Source organism: Spea bombifrons, chromosome 7, assembly GCF_027358695.1.
Source record: "Spea bombifrons isolate aSpeBom1 chromosome 7, aSpeBom1.2.pri, whole genome shotgun sequence".
Taxonomy (NCBI): domain Eukaryota; kingdom Metazoa; phylum Chordata; class Amphibia; order Anura; family Pelobatidae; genus Spea; species Spea bombifrons.
In genome coordinates this window covers 4,500,109-4,520,961 of record NC_071093.1, presented here as the reverse complement: position 1 = coordinate 4,520,961, position 20,853 = coordinate 4,500,109, and the positions used below count along the sequence as shown (strand labels likewise).

Here is a 20,853-nt window from a genome sequence, read left to right as displayed (position 1 = left end):
AATAATCACAACATGTCGTCCCCTCTTGGATTTAACAACAAAATACTTTTTTCTGGACATCTTGTTAGTTTGTATCAATGCATCGCACACCAAAATAGTTTAATAGTTAAAAATTTTGTCCGTTTCGTGTTTCCGGAGGAGTAAACTTTAGAAATATGACTGTGGAATAATTTTTCCACTGGACGCATGGAGCCGATACTCGATACCGGCGATAAATCCGTAACAATTGTACAGCTATCCTCACATGGAAAAAATTAGAGACCAGAGGGGTCTTTTTTTGCCATCAAATTCTATTTTTCTACGGTTGTCTCTGTAATGTTACTGTAACCGTAACATTTTGTACAAGTTTTATTCGGGACTTTATAAACTTTATTTGCTGGTACGTTATGATTTCACGAACATCGGAAAGAATACCTTTTATTGGTGACTTGTCCAGCGTTGCTCTTCATACAGAATACGCTACGGATCTGTACTCCTAATCCGCAATGAGCTTCAATGTTTGAGGTGACATTTAATGACGAAGCTGTTGTATCTGCGGCGCATGAACTCCACGGCGATGTCTCCCAGTAGAAAACTGAGCAAGGGTGACTATTACACAAGCGATATTCATATAGTGCTTGACTAGAAGGACAGGATTTCCCACCTGAAGATGATACAAAGCTCAGTGAGTGTTAGAATGTTCCTTATTCTACTTTATACAATTAACAAGCTAATGTAGCCAAATCTTCTCGCTAAAGATCTAAAACCAACTACAGAAAGTCGCTGGCGTCTCTTTCTATCTCAGACTGTAGAGAGTCTTATTGGAGCTCCACTGGAAGCTCCATGATTTGACCCTTTGGCAGGCAGTCAGATCCCAGAACTTTTAATAATTTTGGAACCCCAGTTCCAAAAAAACACTGGGCAACCTTGCTTGCGGCAGAGGAGCAGTAACTGCAATGGACTTATAAGGTAGGGTAAGGATGATTAATCAGGAACGGGAGAGAAGGAAAAGGGCATCTGAACTCTTAAAATATGTTATAAAATGTGAAAATCCTTTCTATTTATGCAATGTTTGTTCAACAAACAAGTTCTTTAACTGCTAGCCTCCAACTGCGTGATTACGAATGACCCAGGACAATGCTAACGCCTGCTCGATAAGAAACATTTATAAGATGTAAACTGCTTTAATCATATGTGTGCCGGGAGATGTATTCAATGCAAAATCAGTAGACCAACCAAAGAACGCTTGGAGAAACAACTTGATACCGGAGGACAAATTGTACTTTCTCTGCGGGGGGGTTGTTGTTGTGAATAAATACAGTATTTATAGAATTTTGGAATGACTTACCTTCTCCAGGATATGCGAGAATCGACCTGACTCTGCTTTGTTTGCCTTCCGCGTTTTTAGTAGAGCAGGAACGGGAACATTGTGACCAGCGTGACCACTCGCTAATCACACAATCCAGGCCGCAAGGGACTTTGCAAACTAACTGCACGGGGGGCTCATCAACACACAGCTTGTCGGAGACAGCGTGCCCTGGAAAACAAACACAAGGACACCACAGAGTCAGGGGTCCAGGTACAAGGACGAGAGAACGGAATACCAAGAATGCCGCTGGATATATTCGCAGGACAACTCTCTACGTCGATGGGCACTCCTATGTTTATACCTGAGTACCCACTGGACTAGTTGGCTATGCGAAAGTAATTGACAAACGTATACAAACAAACAAAAAAGAACAGCTATATTGGCTCTCAATGTGTTGTGCATGGAGGATCTGCGTACCTCGTTATTAACCTCTTACTGTCTAATAATGAATTTATAAAGGGAGTCAGCATGCCTTGGGTGGCATAAGAAGAGCCCTCACATGGTGCTGTCTGCAGGTTCAGATTTAGGCTCCTTTGCAGGATTTGGTCAAAAGTGACATTTTCTATCTTTTTTAATTTCACCCCCCTTTCACTTGAACGTTCTGTGGGAAATACAAACCGCTGCCAAAGTGACGGGAAACATCTAATACCTGCCGGCCGACAACGTTCTGATGCAACCGGTCATCGACGCTCATTATTTCCAGCTGAGCGGAAAGAGCTACTTTCTCCCATTTTTAGAATATGGGCAGAAGTTCCCCCCCCCCACCTCACCTCTCATAATCCTTCTGTATGCACAAGAACACATATGACGTACACAATAGTTCCTGCATCCAGCCATTCTCACACCCCGGCCAACCCAGCACCAATCAAACATTATTCACAGAACAGGAATAGGAAGATTCCGCCGACGTCCTTGGGCAACAGGATGATCAAACACGTCATCGGCTTCGTGGAATATGGGAATGGTAAGTGTCCAACATCTATAATTCTGTAATGGTTCATTGCAAAGCCCGCAGCATTCCTACGCAAGAGCGAAGACCACCTCAACGGCCATTATCTCCCAACAACAAAAAAACTAAAATAAAGCATAGACAGCCTGGACATAACCTGTACCTGCTCTTTTAATACACACCTTTATTTAGCGAGAACTCAGTAATTTTTGACAAAAGTCAGTAATCCGTGATTTTTCTAATGGTTTTCAGGCTCTCGACTTAACAAAACACGAATAAACCGGTATTTTCTGTGATTGCCAAATGAATTTAGTCTCCGAGCTCCAAGAAAGAAAGTCTGCAGTCTAGCTCAAAAGGCATTTTTAACAATCTTTTTTTTTCCCATAGATAACATTATATATTCTGGAATTTAAGGTTAAAATAAACTCATGAGTCATATATTTTTTTTCATTATAAATATATTTTTTTGTTAGAATAGCTTCAAGGTAAAATACCGAACACCATGTTGTGCATAACAATACGTGAATTGTCTGCAGAAATAAAAAAATTTTCTGCCCTTGCAATATTTGGAGTTTAGGGGAAATTATATTATGACGTGTTATGACACCAAATAAAAGATTCCACTTCAGACAAAAATATTTTCCATGGAAAAGTCAAATTAAATGGAAAATAATGCAAATAATTGAAATTAGCTGAATTAAAAATGTCCTCAACATCTCACATCTTATATGGCGTAATGGGAACGTTCTAGGTGTTCTTGGAGTCGGGGGGTGAAGCTCACGTTCCCCGAGGCTCCAAGCCAGGCTCTCTCGTAGGTTTCATGAAATAATCACGCATAAAATAGTAACATGTATTTGTTTCTGCTTCCACGGGTATGGTCATGTGAAGATCGCGCATGTATAACTACATATATTTAATAGCAGACTATTCATGGGATCAGCTTTCAGAAAATGGAAAAAGTGTTCCAAGTGTTAAACCCATTGATTTATACTAATATTAACAAAAATCTGGTTTTATCTCATTTTGTTCCAATAAACTCCCTTTTTCTGCAGACCTGGAGGCCGCCATTGCTGTCAGTCATGTGATATTTTGGGTCACTTTCCCGGCTCAAACACCACACTGAGCTGATGCTTTATGGCAGTGCTAATGAAGTCCGTTCCTCCATAGACTTTCATTAGTCAGTGTCTAACTGGGTAATTAAGACTGAGCCATTCTATTGTTTCCCACAGGCAGAATGATAAGGAGTTTGTCTAGTAGATTGGGGATCAGATAACAGAGCGATAACTCCTACGAATGGCTAATATGCTGCCTGAAAACATTAATATAATATAAATATATATATAATATTTTATATTAATAATACCAGTATATATATATATATATATATATATATATATATAAAATATTTTTGGTAGGTGTACCCATATAAAATGCTAATGTACCAAGAACAATATTTCATTACATTAATGTACAAAAATCAAGAAAAATGTTGAGTTTTGAAAAAAAAAAAAATATATATATATATATGAAAAGCTGACCTTGTCTTTCAATAAAACTCATTTTAAGATCACTTAATGAGACTAGAAAAATAGGTAATATTACTTAATTAGGTATAATTCTCTTTCATGCTTTGAGTCTTCCCTAACACAAAGCTGTGATCTACGTATCTTTGATCTTTAAAGAAATTCGCTGCGCGTCCTTCAATGAAAAGAAAAGGGGGAAAAAAAGATTTTTTTTATATATTATTTATATTACTACAGCTGTGGGTTTGTATATCACATTCATAGCCAGAGAAGATGAAATAATGAAGGACACCTTAATTATACCTCAATTTCCTTAATTACTATACTGTGAACGGTGAAATCCTTGCCGGCACTTATGCAGAAAACGAAATAGCGTTTAGAATACTGGATTAGTGAATAGGTGATTTTCTCAGCGTGACTTATGTAGCATGTATTGAAGAAACGCATGAAAACCTGTGATGTCTCGTCTAGTAGAAATTCACAAAGCAAAAGAGGCAGGTTCTTTCTCCGGCTGGTTAGTGGGTGCTTATTATTGCTATGGAACAATACGGTACATAAATATAGGATACATAGCAAAATGAGTGATATCTTACCGTCAGCCTCAAAGCGAGCCACTCGACGCGATTATCGGCTGCGAGAAGGAAATCTAATTTTTTACCTGATGTGCTATTTTTTCATAGCATGCTTCTTAAGGAACAATAACGAAACCTGGGTCCCAAAGGGTTAATTGCCATAGAAGGTTTTATATATATATATATATATATATATATATATATATATACGCTCCTAGTACTTACATTAAAATTGTCAAGTGTAAAAAAAAGATCTATGGAAAGTCTATGGAGGAACGGACTTCATTAGCATTGCCATAAAGCATCAGCTCAGTGTGGTGATTGAGAAGGGAAAGTCACACAATAAATCACATGACTGGCAACAATGGCATATTACTGTATATTATGCAGGATATAAGTATGATTTCAAAACATTAATAATCTTTTTTTGTAAATTGCATTTTCCCACTACCCATGCATGGGTCAATGAGCAGATATAAGGGCATTGTTGGGGCTAACAAGGGGGGCACTTGCCCCTAGGGCAACTAACATGAGGCTCTTCCAAAATTCAGTTGGATTTCCACTTAAAGCCATTGGGTGTCTAAAGTTTTGTACCCTGGCTGTATCTTTTGGTCCATGTTATAGAGGATTGGGAGATCCGCATTGAACTGATTTTGGGGGGTATATATATTATAAAACTAAGCATACAAAATGAATGGGGGAAAAAAAAGCAAAATAGGTATAGATTTTTCTTTTTTTTTAATTAATTAAAACACTTTTCATTTGAAAAACAATATAATAAATGATATATGGTCTACATCCACTTCTGATCACCTTCATAATGTCTTTAAATGAACCGGAATTAACTCCAGCTTCCTAGCTACATACTAACAAAACGGAATTTTGAGAACAATCTAGCTATTTTTTCTTGTTTTTGAATATTGAGACTTGTTTAACTTTAGTGCGCATTGTCTGTCAGCCGAGGGATGTATGTTAATTAACCTAATGTGTTTCTAGCAGAAGGAGTCATAATTCCAATGAGGCTAAAAATCTGATCGTTTAAATTAGATATGGAAAGGGTAGAATGCACAGGTTAAAGAGATCATCTCTCCTGGCAAATACTGTGTTTACACGATAAAAGCCCAAGTCTTCATTTAACCATTTCCGACCATGATTTAAAATGAGTTTGGCCTTTAAAGAAACGCGTGGTCGCCTTTGGAGCCGTAATAACAGCTACGTTACAAGATCTGGAACCAAGCCTTTCAACCGCTCTGCATTTATTTCTTGTTGTTTTCTTTCCTTCTCCTTTTTTTGAAATGTGTTATGTTTCACTTTAAAATAAAGCCTTGTTAATCAACTGAAACTCAATATATCCTGTCTTTTGTCTGCGTTCTCCTTAAAATCTACATCTTCATCTCAGTTTATGGCTTTCCTTTTGGAGACCCCATTCAGTGTGGTCGGGAAGATCGTGGGGTCACATACATCATGTAGAGATCTTCACGATAACAAAAGTACCTGAAACTAAACCCAAGAAAACCTTCTCTGTGGTCAATCCCAATCTCCCAAATATTGCTATGCTCATTATATTATATTTATACCATTACAGAATAAATATCTCCTCCGTATCTGACTGATCCGCCCATGTGGATGACCCAAATTCTAATGCAAACGTCCATTTTACATTTTAGCCTCGATGGTAAGGCTGATATCTCTTTAGGCTAAGCTTTTCCTAATTCTGAGGACTACATTTACATAATTATACATGGACTTTAAACATAGTCAGCAACATTCTATCCTGGCTTCCCAGAATGCAGCGTAGATACATCGATGACGTCTAAAAGTGTGTCACACTCTCCATGTTGGACAGTTTTCAAATATGTTAAAAAAAAACTTTCTTAAATGTTGCATTATTTATGTATAATTTAAGGGTGATACTCAACAGAATACATCGGATGGTGGGGGTTTCTATAATGAAGGTGGAGGATACAATTTATGAGATTTAAAGCAAAAGACTCTTGACTGTTAGGCTTAACGTGGATTCCGGGAGCATTTCCTGGGACACAAGTCTCACTCCAGGTACCATTCCATTGGACAGATGCTTTTAAGGATACAAGATGACTTCATAAAATAGATAACTTCAATATCTAACTGAATTAATGCATTTTCATGTTCTAGCTATTTTAATTTGCATTGGCTCCTCAATAGTTTTCATAAAAATGTTATTGTAATTGCAACTATTGTGTTTCATAATTACCTTGAACTAGAACATAACATAAAGCCATCTCTATAGAACTCTAAATGGAGGCTCAAGGTTCTGGATCTGCCAAAGCGGTTGGAAAGATTAATTGAACAATAGCTGACATTGTTATCATCCGTATTTAAGACTCTAATGTACAAACAGCCTCAGGAGACCACATATTTTATACTGATGAAGATATAAATGTCTCCATGCATAGTCATATAAAAGCAATGCTATCAACCATCAAACAACAAAGACATTACCACGGCCTTGTATTCATATCAATGTCCCTGCAGAGTGAAAATTCATTCATACAATACATTCACCATTTATGAAAACCTGCTTAAACCCAAGTAAATGAAGTAAAATTTGAGGTCACATTGAGCCGGTGCTCTTCACCATGACAAAGAATGTCACATAAAGGACATTTTGGAGAATTTTTTTTTACATGTTCCATGAGATGACTTCATTGGGTGGAATAATCATGTAGATCCCGAGAAAAGGAAGTTAAGACGGCTGCTCATATGATATGCACATAAGGATCATTCTAGCCAGTAACAATGTAACAAAAGTAAAATGTGACAGAAACACTTAATTTTATACTTGATACCTCATAGTAACATAGTAACATAGTAACATAGTTCATAAGGTTAAAAAAAGACCAAAGTCCATCAAGTTCAACCTATATACATATTGTGTCCCTACTGTATTGATCCAGAGGAAGGCAAAAAACCCTTATGAAGCAGATGCCAATTGCCCCATACCAGGGGGAAAATTCCTTCCCGACTCCAAATATGGCAATCAGAATAAATCCCTGGATCAACGTTCTGTCCCTATTAATCTAATATCCATAACTTGTAATATTATTGCTTTCAAGAAACACGTCCAGGCTCCTTTTAAACTCTTTTATTGAGTTTACCATCACCACTTCCTCTGGCAGAAAGTTCCATAGTCTCACCGCTCTATAACTTAATGTTCTAGGCTACTTCTCGATCCAAATAGTGAAGACTTACCATTCTCATCCTGGCAGGTGGTGTTGACCTGGTATCTACCATGTCCACATTCTCCATTCTCCGGAACACATTGTAAGTCTCCAGACACTGCCCATTTATAACAAACCGGATTATCACATGGGATCGACTCCACTAAATGGGGACAATTTCCACCAGGGCCCGTGGCGTCAACAATAATATGCCTTCTCCTCAATTTAACACCTGGAGAATAAAAATTCTAATGAATCCAGAAGTCGAAACGTTTTGAAGGCATCTCATTTTGTTTCATCCATATACAATTGACCAATCTTATCTACTCCTTTTCCAAAATGCTCACATTTATTTTTAGATATACTTTATATATCAGAGTTTCTGGGAATTGACTAGTTTTATTGTAATTTTCTAGAAAATCTATATATATGACATGTGAAATAATAATTCTTCATTGCAGTAGTTACTTTGTATATATAGTGCCACATTTTGATAGAACTGGAGTTCTACGCATCATGCCCTTTTAATTGTGATCTATGCTGCCTTTAATATACTTAAATATTTTATGAAACATTCATTCTTTATTCCTCTTCAAGTTTCACATTTAAAATTGTTATGTCTACCCTGTTACATCTTATTGTTTAGAACAATGAGTATACAGCATGCGCTCCAATCAGTCCTAATATTTCTTTTATTAAATACATACAATATAAAGAGCCAATAGTATAGCTTTTCTGGCTTTATGTGCTTTTTTTCAATATTAACCGTTTTCAATAAGTTTTATTAAAACTTAAAGTTTTATTAAAAGGTTACCTTTTCTCCCCTGGTGATCCAGGCAGTTTTCGTAAACGCATTGTCCCCATTCAGACCAAGCAGAGAGCAAACAATCCATCGAACAAGCGATGCTGCATAGCTGGGAAGCGGAAGGTCTGGGTTCCACGCAGAACTTCCGATCAACAGGCCTAAAGACTAATTAAACATAATGCGTTCAGTGGTTGCTCCATCCCAACCAATCACACTTTTACGTTTTACCTATTGTGCAATACACCCTGACTCCCTATAGATTGCAAGCTCCTTTGACGAGGGCCCTCTTCACCTGTTGTTTCTGTAAGGCAACTTGTTATGTTACATACTGCTTGTTATGTCCTGTCTACCCATTGTACAGCGCTACGGAACTTGACGGTGCTATATGAAAGAATAAATAATAATAATAGTAATAATAATAATAGTAATAATAATAATAATGCTAATTTTGAAATATTGATTTCTTTGTAAATATGGCGTATTCTCTCACGGAAAGACTCAAACCAGTCGTTGGTCTCGTCTTAGATTTAGGAGCCCTATGCCTATCCCATGCATGTTTAAACTCAATGTATGTGACTATGGCCAGTTGGCTAGCAGAAGGGAAAGATTAGTTTATTTTCTCTACATAACTTAGCAGTGCGCTTTAACCCCTTAATGACAAAGCCTGTACATGTACGGGCTCAAAATGCATTGTTTTCAATGGGTTTTGGGGCCGCCCATTGTCCATAAGGGGTTAAGCTACATATGCAGGAGCGGGTGGACAGAACGCGTTATGTAGTAACACTGTTACAGAATTATTTATGGGCGAAAATTACAGAATAATAGAAGCAGCCTTCAGCCCCGGAGACTTGGCATGAGATCTAAAATTGGTTCTAATTAATATAATTTGGCAGAATGCTGTCCTGTTGCATGGAACATTATTCACGCGATCACAATATGAGAGAATTCATCACTGGCTAGATCCTAAGTAAAGATTGCATTAAAATAACAAGCTATTTTAGGAAGCGTCGTAAGCTGGTTAGATAAGTTGTGTCTCCAGGAAATAGAACATTATTAAGCATTTACAAATTAATAGCCACCTTTTGAATAATTGCTAATTCAAGGCTTCTGTTTTAATGAGGTTATTCTAGAAAACTTATTCAGCACATGCTTTCGGATTCTCCATGTAAAGATACGAGCTGGGAGGTAGGGAGAGAAGATTGGCCCCAAATTCCTCAAAAACCTCCTGGAAAACCCTTTTCCTGATAGTTTACAGGATTAAGAAGATCTGTTGCTGGATTCGCACAGGTATAGACCGCCAGGTTATGATGACCTAATTAAGAGAACTTGGTCTACATTTTTTTAAAAAGTTACTTTAAATCTGATAGTAGGAATTAAAAAATGGTTGGAGAACCCCTTTAAGACCTTTGAAGATGACATACACCTGCTATGCCCTCAGCCTTGCACACCCTCCAATGTAAAGAACCAGGAAAGTTCACCACTAGTCACCTATATCTCCTGTGCAACAGGGTCAGGTTGGAGATGAGCAGGGCTGGATCCCAAGACTGAATGGATAGAGACACAGGTAAAATGATGGGAATGCTCTGAAGATGTGTTTCTTGGTGGGTAAGCTATGGTTTCCCCCTCACTAGAAGACCCCAGTAAGACCAAGAAGATCAGTCCCTCCTGTAGGTCTTCAGGCCAAGGAGGGACAGAAGGGAGTTGCATGATGGCTTGGAGAGTGCCGCCTATGAAGAATGGGGGGTCCAGTTCCCATGGCGGCCCTTACTTGGACACCTTGGCACCTTTTTTCACCGTATCGCAAAGCAGTGAACTGAAATTATAGCATCACTAGAAGGTCTACCAGTATTTAGGGGGCCTGCTCTGTTGTGAAGAACGTTCTAAAATATCGACCCGTTTCAAAGGCAAATATCTTTATTTTTCTACATATTTGCCATCAGTGTGTTGCGTATCTACTTAATCTTTACTGTAGTACAGATTTCACGGTAATTCGGTTAAACAGCGTTGGTTCCATGATATATTGACAATTTACAAACATTCTAACCCAATTATTATCCTTCTTTTTAAATAAACAAGGCAGATTTCCACAAATAATGTTATTCACGTCACAACTGATGCCTCCACCGGGGGAGGTTTAGATAAAGATAGAACAGATCATACTCTTTACTGTGTCAACACGATCTCTCTGCAGAGAAGGCCAACCGATTGTCGCTGAATGAGGGAGAGAAAATGATTTTTAAAGTACTTACGGTAACTCTTTATGCCGCAAAGGAATTGTCAAAGCATGAGTATTGAGAGGTGCACGCTTTGCATACGGGAGAGACTTATTATATCTTTTATAGGTCGGCATGTCAACATCTAAAAATATTTTTTTTTTTTTTTTTTTTTTTAAATTGTAAAACAAATTAAAATTTTCGAGTATATCCAGTGTATTATATAACCATTTGTATACCAATAGGTATACCTAGCATTTATAGTACAGACTGCAATTAAGTTTTACAACCCGATGGGCCAGCCAAGGGGGGAGGGGTTCCGATCAGCTCAATGGGACTGTCCCGCGGAAAACAGGATTACCGGGAGGTATGCAATCAGATAATAGATTCACTGAGTGTGTTAAAATACATGTTTCTATTTTCTTTGTGATCTTAGATTTTGAGTTCAGCCAGTGATAGAAAATGTGATAAACTAACAAAGGCATTCACTATCTTTTTTATAATTTTTATAATTTGTATTATTTTATTAAAAAATGTATTCATTATTGATAATAAAAATAATAATAATAATAATAATAATTGTATTCATTATTAATATTGTGTATTATTATTATTATTATTATTATTATTATTATTATTATTATTATTATTTTTCCTTGGTGCTCTACAATGGATATCACATCTGTATTTTCCAACATTGTCTCTGTAGAAATTGTAGAAATTGCAAATCTGTTTTTCTTGTATTTTAGTAACAATAGAAGCATGACTGGGAACACAGAAATTTGAATATTCTACGCTCCATAGTAAGAAGGTCAATATACGCCGGCGCTAACGTATTCATGTATGTAAATGTAATGCAATCTTCCAGGTAGCAGAAACCGACTCGCAGTTATCAATGTGGGTTCTTAGCAAATATTTGAACCGTGTGATGTTCCTGTCTAAGCAAAAGAAAATCACACGCAATTTCCCAAATGCCGTCTGTATATGACAGTAATTACGGGGAGTTGGGGGGGCTCGTTTCTAACAGTACTGCTAACTATTAAAGGCTTTGAGAGTCAGCTTTGAGGATCAGAAAGGAGGGGGCTTGAAATGAGACGCACCCAGGTCGCTTCGAGTTTAACCCTTTTGATCTGCCCCAAGGCAGATGTGTGGCTACTTCTTGCACAGTGGTTTTTAAATCTTATTACTGTCCTGCTTGGTAAGGGTTAAAAGCTAAAAGTAAAACTTTTTCTTGACTTTTTGGTCTGGAAACTGAACAAACTGCTGTTAACCTCATCTATCCCACAGCAGAGGCTATAAGAGGACGGTATGATCTGCACATGCCTACCCAAAGAGTTAAATTGTTTTTAACCCTTCGTCTCAGTTTGGCACGTGATTTGTTGGGTGCGTAGCTGGGCTCTGTCTCCCCAAGCCTGAGGTTATTCTTCAAAATGTGTAATCCGAGGGAGGTAATGGTGGACTGCGTGCCTCCAACAGGTTATATGACCTCCTACCATTGCGGTGGGCATATAAAGGGCATGAGAGGGGAGAGGCACGGATGATCTCCATTAAGGGTGTTTTATTAACCCTACTGCACACAGAGTGGGGGGAGAGGGGGAACTCAACACCCCCGCCTTGATTCAAAGGGACTCCTGACGAACCCTTTTGTGATTTAAGTTTAAAGCCAAGGACATCAACTCCCAAGCGATGAGCGTTAGTGAAAATACAAGTTTCTTTGTAAGGATTAGCTTCCATTGCTTGAAACGTTATCGTCATCAATTATTTTTGAGACCGGTTTCAACGAGCTTTGCCTTCCCATTTTCCCTCTCGTTACAGTAGACGTAAATCAATTATACAGCGCAGATATTTTAAAGAAAGCTATTTATTATGCATTCGGAAGGCTGTAAGTTTATAGCTGGCGGTTAGAAGCTACAGCAACTTAAATATAATCACTTTGTATCCGCAGAGAAACGTAGCTCTTACATATTTACTTTCCGAATTAAAACCTGCTCCCAAAATGCCGGCATGTCAATACTGAGCGCCTAAGTGAAAAAAATGGTGAAATTTCTATTGATTTTATAAAAGCGTGATGCTAATTAATTTAAAGCACCAGGGCGAGGGGAAATAATAAGAATGGCGCAAATATACAGTATGACATCACATCTATGACAGGGCACTTTACCAGCCTAGGCTGACCCGGCCTAGGGCAGCAGGTCCAGAGATCCTCACAGAATTAGTTACTGATCGCTGATGACATCATATTCCGGCTCATTTAGTCATGAATAGTGAGAACCAATCAAGTAATGAGGGAAATCTATAATAATAACAATAATAATAATAATAATAATATGAATAAAGAATACAATTATGATTATTATTATGGTATTATGGTATTATGGCCAAAGTCGACATAATCCAAACTGTCCAATAAGAGATCATACAATTTTTTAAGTAAAATATAAAATAAAAATGTATTTTAAAACCAGCTTACCTTCCTCTCTTCCATTTTCTTCAATAATCTGAGCACAAAATACTTCACGAGTCTGAGTGCCTCCGCCACAGAGAGCCGCGTTTTCCACGCCGTGAGTATCAGAGACGACAGACACTCGGCATTCTCTCCACTCGGAGGTCTTCCAAAAGAACCTTATAAAAGGAAGGTAGAATGTGCATAACAATCCATAAATATCAATATGGTTCATGTTTATAACATGCGCGCATGTAATTTACTGGCTGACAGCGTTATCTTTAGGCTTGGCGGTGAGTTTTATATAAACAACATCTCTTTGGGATGTCAAAGAAAAGTCAAGCAAGTAAATAATGTTCTCGGGAGTATGGTTTAAGATATGCAGAATTGATGAGTTGCAGTTGGCGGTACGTTTCATGCCAGTAATAATGTCTTACCCCTTAATGACAAAGCCCGTACATATACGGGCTCAAAATGCATTGTTTTCAATGGGTTTTGGGACCGCCCATTGTCCTTAAGGGGTTAATGGAGTCTTTTCTTACTTTTAGAATGTTCTGCCCAATTTCAGTTGTTATCTACAGATTATTGACAACCTATTTTCTATCTACAAACGTAGAACCTAGTAGTGGAACCTAGTGTGGCGTTGTTGATACTAGAAGGGGAGTGAATGCACCCGCCATGCATCAACCTAACCGAGAACTCTCTGGCTTTGTCCTGGAGTCTCCGGGTGAAGAGCTGCTTCCCTAGATCTCCGGATAAGATTCTTCTTTCTCCAGACAGAGGGGAGGTCAGTGGCCACATCCACTCCCCGCCCACATGCGGCCTACTCCCTGCCCAGTTCCCTCCCACTAAAGACTCTCAGCCCTGCCTACCACACACCAAGTGCCACCTCATTATTAAGCCACTCCCACAGAAGAGAAAGAGCTCCGGGTAGAGAAGTCCCCAGGTATATCAGAGTTCCAGAAATCATCAGAATTTCCAGAGAGTTCCAGAAAACTCACTGCTTAATAATTTATCTCAATTGGTCAACGTTTTTGAACTGTTTCTTTAAAAAAAAAAAAGATGAAGAACTTTGATTTATTTTTGTTGAATTTTATGGATTTTATGCTTTTTTTTACTGTACCGGTATTTTATGTGCTAAGTTTTGCAGACATTCTTTTATTTTATTGGCCCATCTCATATTTTCTTACAGATTATGTGATTTTCTTTCAAGAAATAAGAGAGCCCATGAATAGATTCATCAAACTGCAATAAAATACAAGTTAACACGGCACAAGATAATTATCTTTATTGTGAGATATTATTCCCGGATTCATCGTATTCTTATATTCCATAATACAGAATTTTCTAATATGCATTAATGTGACAATGTCACATTTTGTTGCACATTTGTCATTTTCCAATAAATGCTGAGAAATCTTTGTGTCCGTCATAAATAAGAAATTAAGCTATAACAAATGGCTTACTCGAAAATAGTGAAAAAGAAAAAGAAAGCGTATTTATGGTATGAAAAAAAACCCAATAAAATGGCAATTTACTTGAAACAAAAGGAAACTGGATGTTTTAGCGTCCATAAATGTATTGTTTTGTAAACTACATTTTATTTGCATTTTTCAAGCGTAAAAGTTTTAGAAATATTTGGTTCGAAATTAAAAGATTATATTTCATGAGATTTGTGTCATCTGCTGTTGCAGGAAAGGACAGTGAAAGCCCGTCGGCCCAGAAGAGTTCTTCACCCTCCTACCCCACTCTTCGTTCCCCTTCAGGCTGAGCCTTTTGGGTTTGAGTGGCCGTGGGACTTTTTGATGATTTTCCAAGATAGGGGATTAACGCCAACGCTGGGCCCACAGATGGACCAAAATAGGTCCTAAGCTGGGAGCCCGTGTCCAGGGAAGCCGTGCGAGAAGCTGGGGTCAGGAACCAGAGTTCAGAATAGTTGAGTAACAAGACGAGGTCAGGAAGCCATAATTCAAGATAGTCAGGGTCAAGCGGGGTCAAACACAAGAGCAAAGTAGCAGCACACTAAGACAGAATGCACATCGGAGGACAAGGTGTAGCGGCTCTCTGATGGCTTTTATAAAAACAGGGAAATTCAAAATGGAGGGACGTCACTCCATTAACATCGCACCATGGTGGCCATTTTGTGTGTGGCACGGCTGCGTGTGACATTGTGGGACACTGCCGGCTGGATGACCCCCCCACACCTTAGTTGGGTTAGTTAGAGTTTCAAAACAAATGCCATTTTGGAGTCAAGAAGGAATTTTTCCACTTTTTTTGGAAATCTTTAATGTGAGGTTTTTTTCTTCTTCTGGATGAACAGCGAGGTTGGCCTTGATGGACGTGTTGGACGTGGTTGCGGATGGCACTTTTTAAAAATGTCTGTCTGGTCTTCTCTGGCCCTATATTTGTATGATTCCTTTACGCTGCACTCGTATAGAATCTACACCATGATAAAGTAGCGTCATTCTATATCACGTTAATCCTATGGCAGATGACTGGCACTGAAGGAGTTAATAGCATGCAGAAATTGGTGACTCCCGACACAAAGCAGATTCCGTGCTTCTTTCGCCATTAAAAAAGCTTGTTTCAGGAGAGAAAACATTTTGCAAAATCGTAATAGTAATGGGCTTTTAATTAGGCAAAAAGATGCACTCTCAAGATCTGCCTAATTATTACCAAATGAAAACAATTCGACACCGACAAGAGTCACGCGCCCGGATACTTCTAAATATTCAGCGAAAAAGCACAAGAAGGACGCGCAGTCTGGCTCTCTGTAAAATAGTAAATGGGTGCCAATGTGATGCTAAAAAGCAGATTGCAGTGATTTAAAGATAGACAGATAGATAGATAGATAGATAGATAGATAGATAGACAGACAGACAGACAGACAGACAGACAGACAGATAGATAGATAGATAGATAGATAGATAGATAGATAGACAGACAGACAGACAGATAGATAGATAGATAGATAGATAGATAGATAGATAGATAGATAGATAGATAGATAGATAGATAGATAGATAGATAGATAGATAGATAGATATTTGGATTTATATTATTAAATAAAAATAAACGGATAGGATATTGGAGGGATAAGTAAGGCTAATTTGATGGATATATATATATATTCAATATCATTCAAAAGTTTGGGGTCGCTTAGAAACGTTAAAAAAAATAAATGATAATTTTGCCCATTAAAATAACATAAAATGGTTCAGAAATCTAGAGCAGACAGAATTAATGTTGTAAATGACTATTGTAGCGGAAAAACTGCAGATTTTTAATGGAATCTCTTCGTACAGAGGCCCTTTATCACTCCCATCACTCCTGGGTTCCAATGGCCCTTTATCACTCCCATCACTCCTGTGTTCCAATGGCCCTTTATCACTCCCATCACTCCTGGGTTCCAAACGGCCTTTTATCACTCCCATCACTCCTGTGTTCCAATGGCCCTTTATCACTCCCATCACTCCTGGGTTCCAATGGCCCTTTATCACTCCCATCACTCCTGGGTTCCAAACGGCCTTTTATCACTCCCATCACTCCTGTGTTCCAATGGCCCTTTATCACTCCCATCACTCCTGTGTTCCAATGACACGTTGTGTTTGCTGATCCAAGTTTAAGGTTAAAAGGCTAATTAATCGTTAGAAACCCTTTTGCAATTATGTTGCAATTTCCTTGTTTTCCAGACATTTTGTGCTCTAAGAAGAGGATCTTTTTATTTTCACCGCGCTCTTATTTGTCAGATGTAGATTTTTTTATCAGTAGAAGTGGAACGCACAAGAGCAGAAAATGAAGTAGAAAACCATAAACATGCCTTGAAATTCTTCTTATTTTTTGAGTAATATAGCGCCATCATAATCTGTAGCGCTGTGCAACGGGATATATTTCCGGACTGCTGGCCCGTAGCAGTAAATTACGTGTTTTCCGTGCACCCGTCACATTCTGCTTGTAGCTTATTGTAGTTATTAAGTGGCCGGCAGACATCAGACGCGGGGCAATAAGATCTTGAGCGATGTCAGCCGTTGAAGGCTGGTTGCCTGTCACTTTTGATTGTGTTAATGCGGGATGTATCGCAGACACGTCGCGTTACTTGTACTCCGATTAACATTTCGCCTAGAACGTAATTAGAGTGTGCGGCATCGAAGTGTACAGCCTGCATGCGCAGCGGTTTCTGACGGGGACGCTGTAAAGTCACATGGACCTCTCAGCATAAGAGCGTTTGATTGCAGAGTGGGAAGGAAATCACAGCGAGAGTAACAGTTTTTCCACTTTTGAACCATTTTTGTTTCTGTCCTCGCCAGAAAGTGCTGCATGAACAAAAAAAATCATTTTCCCATTTGTTCTCGCTGCGGATAAACGTTCCATGAAAAAACAAAACGCGACAATGGCTCGCTATCGTCCTCCGATGCTTGTAGAGTTAAACTGCTATTTACCGTTTCATAAAGAGCCGGCGTAATGGCTGGGAGCGATTTTTCTACCTCCTTTAGACCAATTTAAAGGGAGAGTTATGGTCATTCTGCTTCCTTCTATAAATAAATAGTTCTTTCACTTAAATGTCAAATGTTCTACATATTGATTAAATGACACCGTTTTAATATTATATTAACCCATTAGTATCGGACCATGATGACGTAACACCAGACTGGCTTACGATTAGTCTATCATTCTGAAGTTCAAAGAAATATATATATATATATATATATATATTAAAAAAAAAATATATATATATATATATATATATATTAAAAATAAAATAAATATATATATATATATAAAAAATTATATATGCATAATTTAGAATTCCTTGAAATCCCTTCACTGTATTAGCCCCTACCACCTCTGCTGGGTGGCTGTCCTACTTAAAGGGAGTAAACCTTCCTTGCATTACATCTATGTCTCTGACCCACTATTTCACCTTATTTCTTTTACTTTTATCTCTATTATCCAAACCATAAATGCTAAACAAATAAATATTATAGAATAAAAATCACATATCGAAAATATCAATGATATATATATAATGCAGACTGGTGAGTAAGGAACGCCGTTGTTTGTAGGCGAAGGTTGATTTGTTTGATTGTATGGTTCGGTAAATACGTCCCAGGGATATCACTGTACATTCGTGTCCTCGTCCACAATAGAAACTCATCCTATTCCTTTCACATGGATTGTTTCTAACTCAATGATTCCGCAAATTGTATCGCCGCTGGAGGAAACCGAAGAGACTGGAAACGGTGAACCGAGGCGACTAAATGGGAAATTCGCCCCAGCGGAGATCTCGATGGCGACTCGGTATCCGGAATAACGCTGGTCACCCGCAGAGGTAAGTGCCACGGCGGACAATCTGCCCATCGAATTACTTTCAAACCATTAGGTAACTACAAACATGCGCCAAACCCAACGGTCGTCATCCGAGACTTCAAACTCACAATGTTACATGTTCCGTGATTGATGCCGATACAAAATATCTACAATATATATTATATGAATAGAACCATTATTCTAATGGCAAATTATTTTTCTGGGGGTTTTAACCCAAATCATTTATTTATTTATTTTTCCACAGTCAAAAAAAAATTGTATTTAACCCCTTAATGACAAAGCCCGTAGATACGGGCTCAGAATGCATTGTTTTCAATGGGTTTAGGGACTGCCCATTGTCCTTAAGGGGTTAAGGATCAATGTATTCATATGTATAGAATATTTGGGACATACGTCACGTTAATCTTTCAAAGCCTAGACATCACTAGCTGTCTTTCCAGTGGGTTCCTACACAACGGTCCAGAATGTAGAGTATTAATTAACCGCCTTCAAGAAGCAAAATTGTTAGTTGGGTTTTGAGGAGGAGGTGAAATAATGAATGAATAAAAAATAGTTTGAAAAAGTTCTATTTTACTGTGTTGAATTGTGCCTTTTCTTTCTTTCCATCTCAAGTGGTCTTTAGTATTCTCTACAGGGCATAGGACAGGGGCGTCCAACCGGCGGCCCTCCAGCTGCTGCAGGACTACATCTCCCATAATGCTCTTTCAGCTAAGGAGCTGGCTGGGGAGGATGGGAGATGTGGTCCTGCAGCAGCTGGAGGGCCGCAGGTTGGACACCTCTGGCATAGGACATTACAATGCTACTCCAGACAGTATATACCCATTAATGCAGAAGATAACTGTGTGTTCCATTTAAATGTTGTCCCTTTTGGGGGCAAAAGACCCCTATGCACGTGTGTGTTCTTAATGATTTCACTTTTCAAGAATAGTCAATGTAGGAAGGTGGCAGCTGCTGCAGCTGCAGGGCTGCATCTTCTGTGCTAGTAGTCACAGCGTGTTTGGGTTACTCACCAAGTACTATGAATTCTTTTTATTCTATGTCGTATGATGGTTAACATTGTCAAAAATATTTAAAAGTCATAAAAAAATCTGCAGGGTCAGCATATATTCCGTACGTTCATGTTATTATCAATTTTATTATTGTCCTTTTTTTTCTTCCTAATTGTTTAATATAAGTACGGAATCTGCTGGAACCCTATAAATAATGTAATAATAATAATAATAATGATAAATAGAGATAGTCAGGCTTAAAATCACGATATTCTGGCAAGCTCTGAAATCCAATTTCTGCAGAACTGAAGATTTTTATTTAAAGAGATTCTTTCAGAAATTACAGTGGGAGGTGTCGCTGATTTTCTTTTTTTTTTTTTGCCATTTAGATAATCAAGAGAAAAACGATGACCTCCCATTACCAGGAACTCTCGCGCTTCATTATTTTTGCGGTTATCTGCCGGGGGTCCCCCGTGGTTTGTATATAAAATGCAGAAAAAAAAACATTATCGCTTCGTAGAAAAAAAAATGCCATTATGAATAATACTTAAGAAAACTTAATCCCCAGCCGCAAAATACCCATGAGTTTATCTCCAGAAAACAGCTTGAAATCAAATTTAACTCTGTAAGTGCCAAAAGAAGATACTGGAGTTTCTATTCTTCTCACAATAGGTAAAGATGTCTCCATTAGGGAGATAGAGAGTGTTACGAACGCTGCGTACAAAGCTAAAATGCCGATATATTTTATATAATGGAACCCGCAGCCGGGATAAAGTCACTCAGGCGTAACTCATAACGTTACGTTAACCCCCAAAGTATGTTAGACAAAATTGCACTTGATTATTTAACCCCTTCGTGACACAGCCCCGTACATGTACGGGCTCACAATGCATTGTTAGGTACATATACAGGTACGATAAGTGGGAAACAAAGACTTAAATACGATGAAATACGATGGGACCCTGCTAAAAATTAACCCCGTAAATCCGCTTCTACGTGAACATGGGCTCTCGGTGAACTTAATAAGTGCAGAAACGCTTCTCTTTAATAGTCTTCATCAGTCTCGCTACCTGGGAAACTTCCCCAAAATGGCGCAGTCTCTGGGCAATACCCTCTCCACTGTTCCTCCAATCAGGGGAGAGGTTGCGCCTCTCCCCTGATTGGAGGAGAGGTTGGGCCTGATGGTTCTGCCAAGTTCACTAGGAGGCCATGTCCACAGAGAAGCCGATAAAGAAAGAAGACACCAGGAGCAGCGGACAAAGAAAGAAGACAGGAGAAAAAGAAGATGCAAGAGAAGAAGTGGTCGGCGGAGAGGGTAGGAAGACATTCAAAGAAAGCATGAGAGAATGTGAATGAATGTGTGAGAGTGTGAGCGTATAAGAGAGCATGAGTGAGAGAACCAACGAAAACCAAGTTCTTTGGTTCCTTTTCACTTGTTTTTTGGGGGCTGTCCCTTGTTTTTGTAGATTCGTATGAATTGATG

The 20,853-nt window shown here is 38.5% G+C and overlaps 1 protein-coding gene across 1 annotated transcript in view; it reads right to left on the bottom strand.

Moving 5' to 3' along the window:
- The window catches only part of THSD7B (thrombospondin type 1 domain containing 7B), a 97,455-nt gene that overhangs the window by 55,635 nt on the left and 20,967 nt on the right, over positions 1 to 20,853 (bottom strand). Inside the window, exons 5-9 of the mRNA XM_053470839.1 lie at positions 13,081 to 13,232; positions 8,407 to 8,562; positions 7,624 to 7,824; positions 1,328 to 1,516; positions 415 to 643 (exon numbers count right to left, since the gene is read on the bottom strand). Coding sequence (XP_053326814.1) covers positions 415 to 643; positions 1,328 to 1,516; positions 7,624 to 7,824; positions 8,407 to 8,562; positions 13,081 to 13,232 — 927 coding nt within the window. The remainder of the gene's footprint in view (positions 1 to 414; positions 644 to 1,327; positions 1,517 to 7,623; positions 7,825 to 8,406; positions 8,563 to 13,080; positions 13,233 to 20,853) is intronic.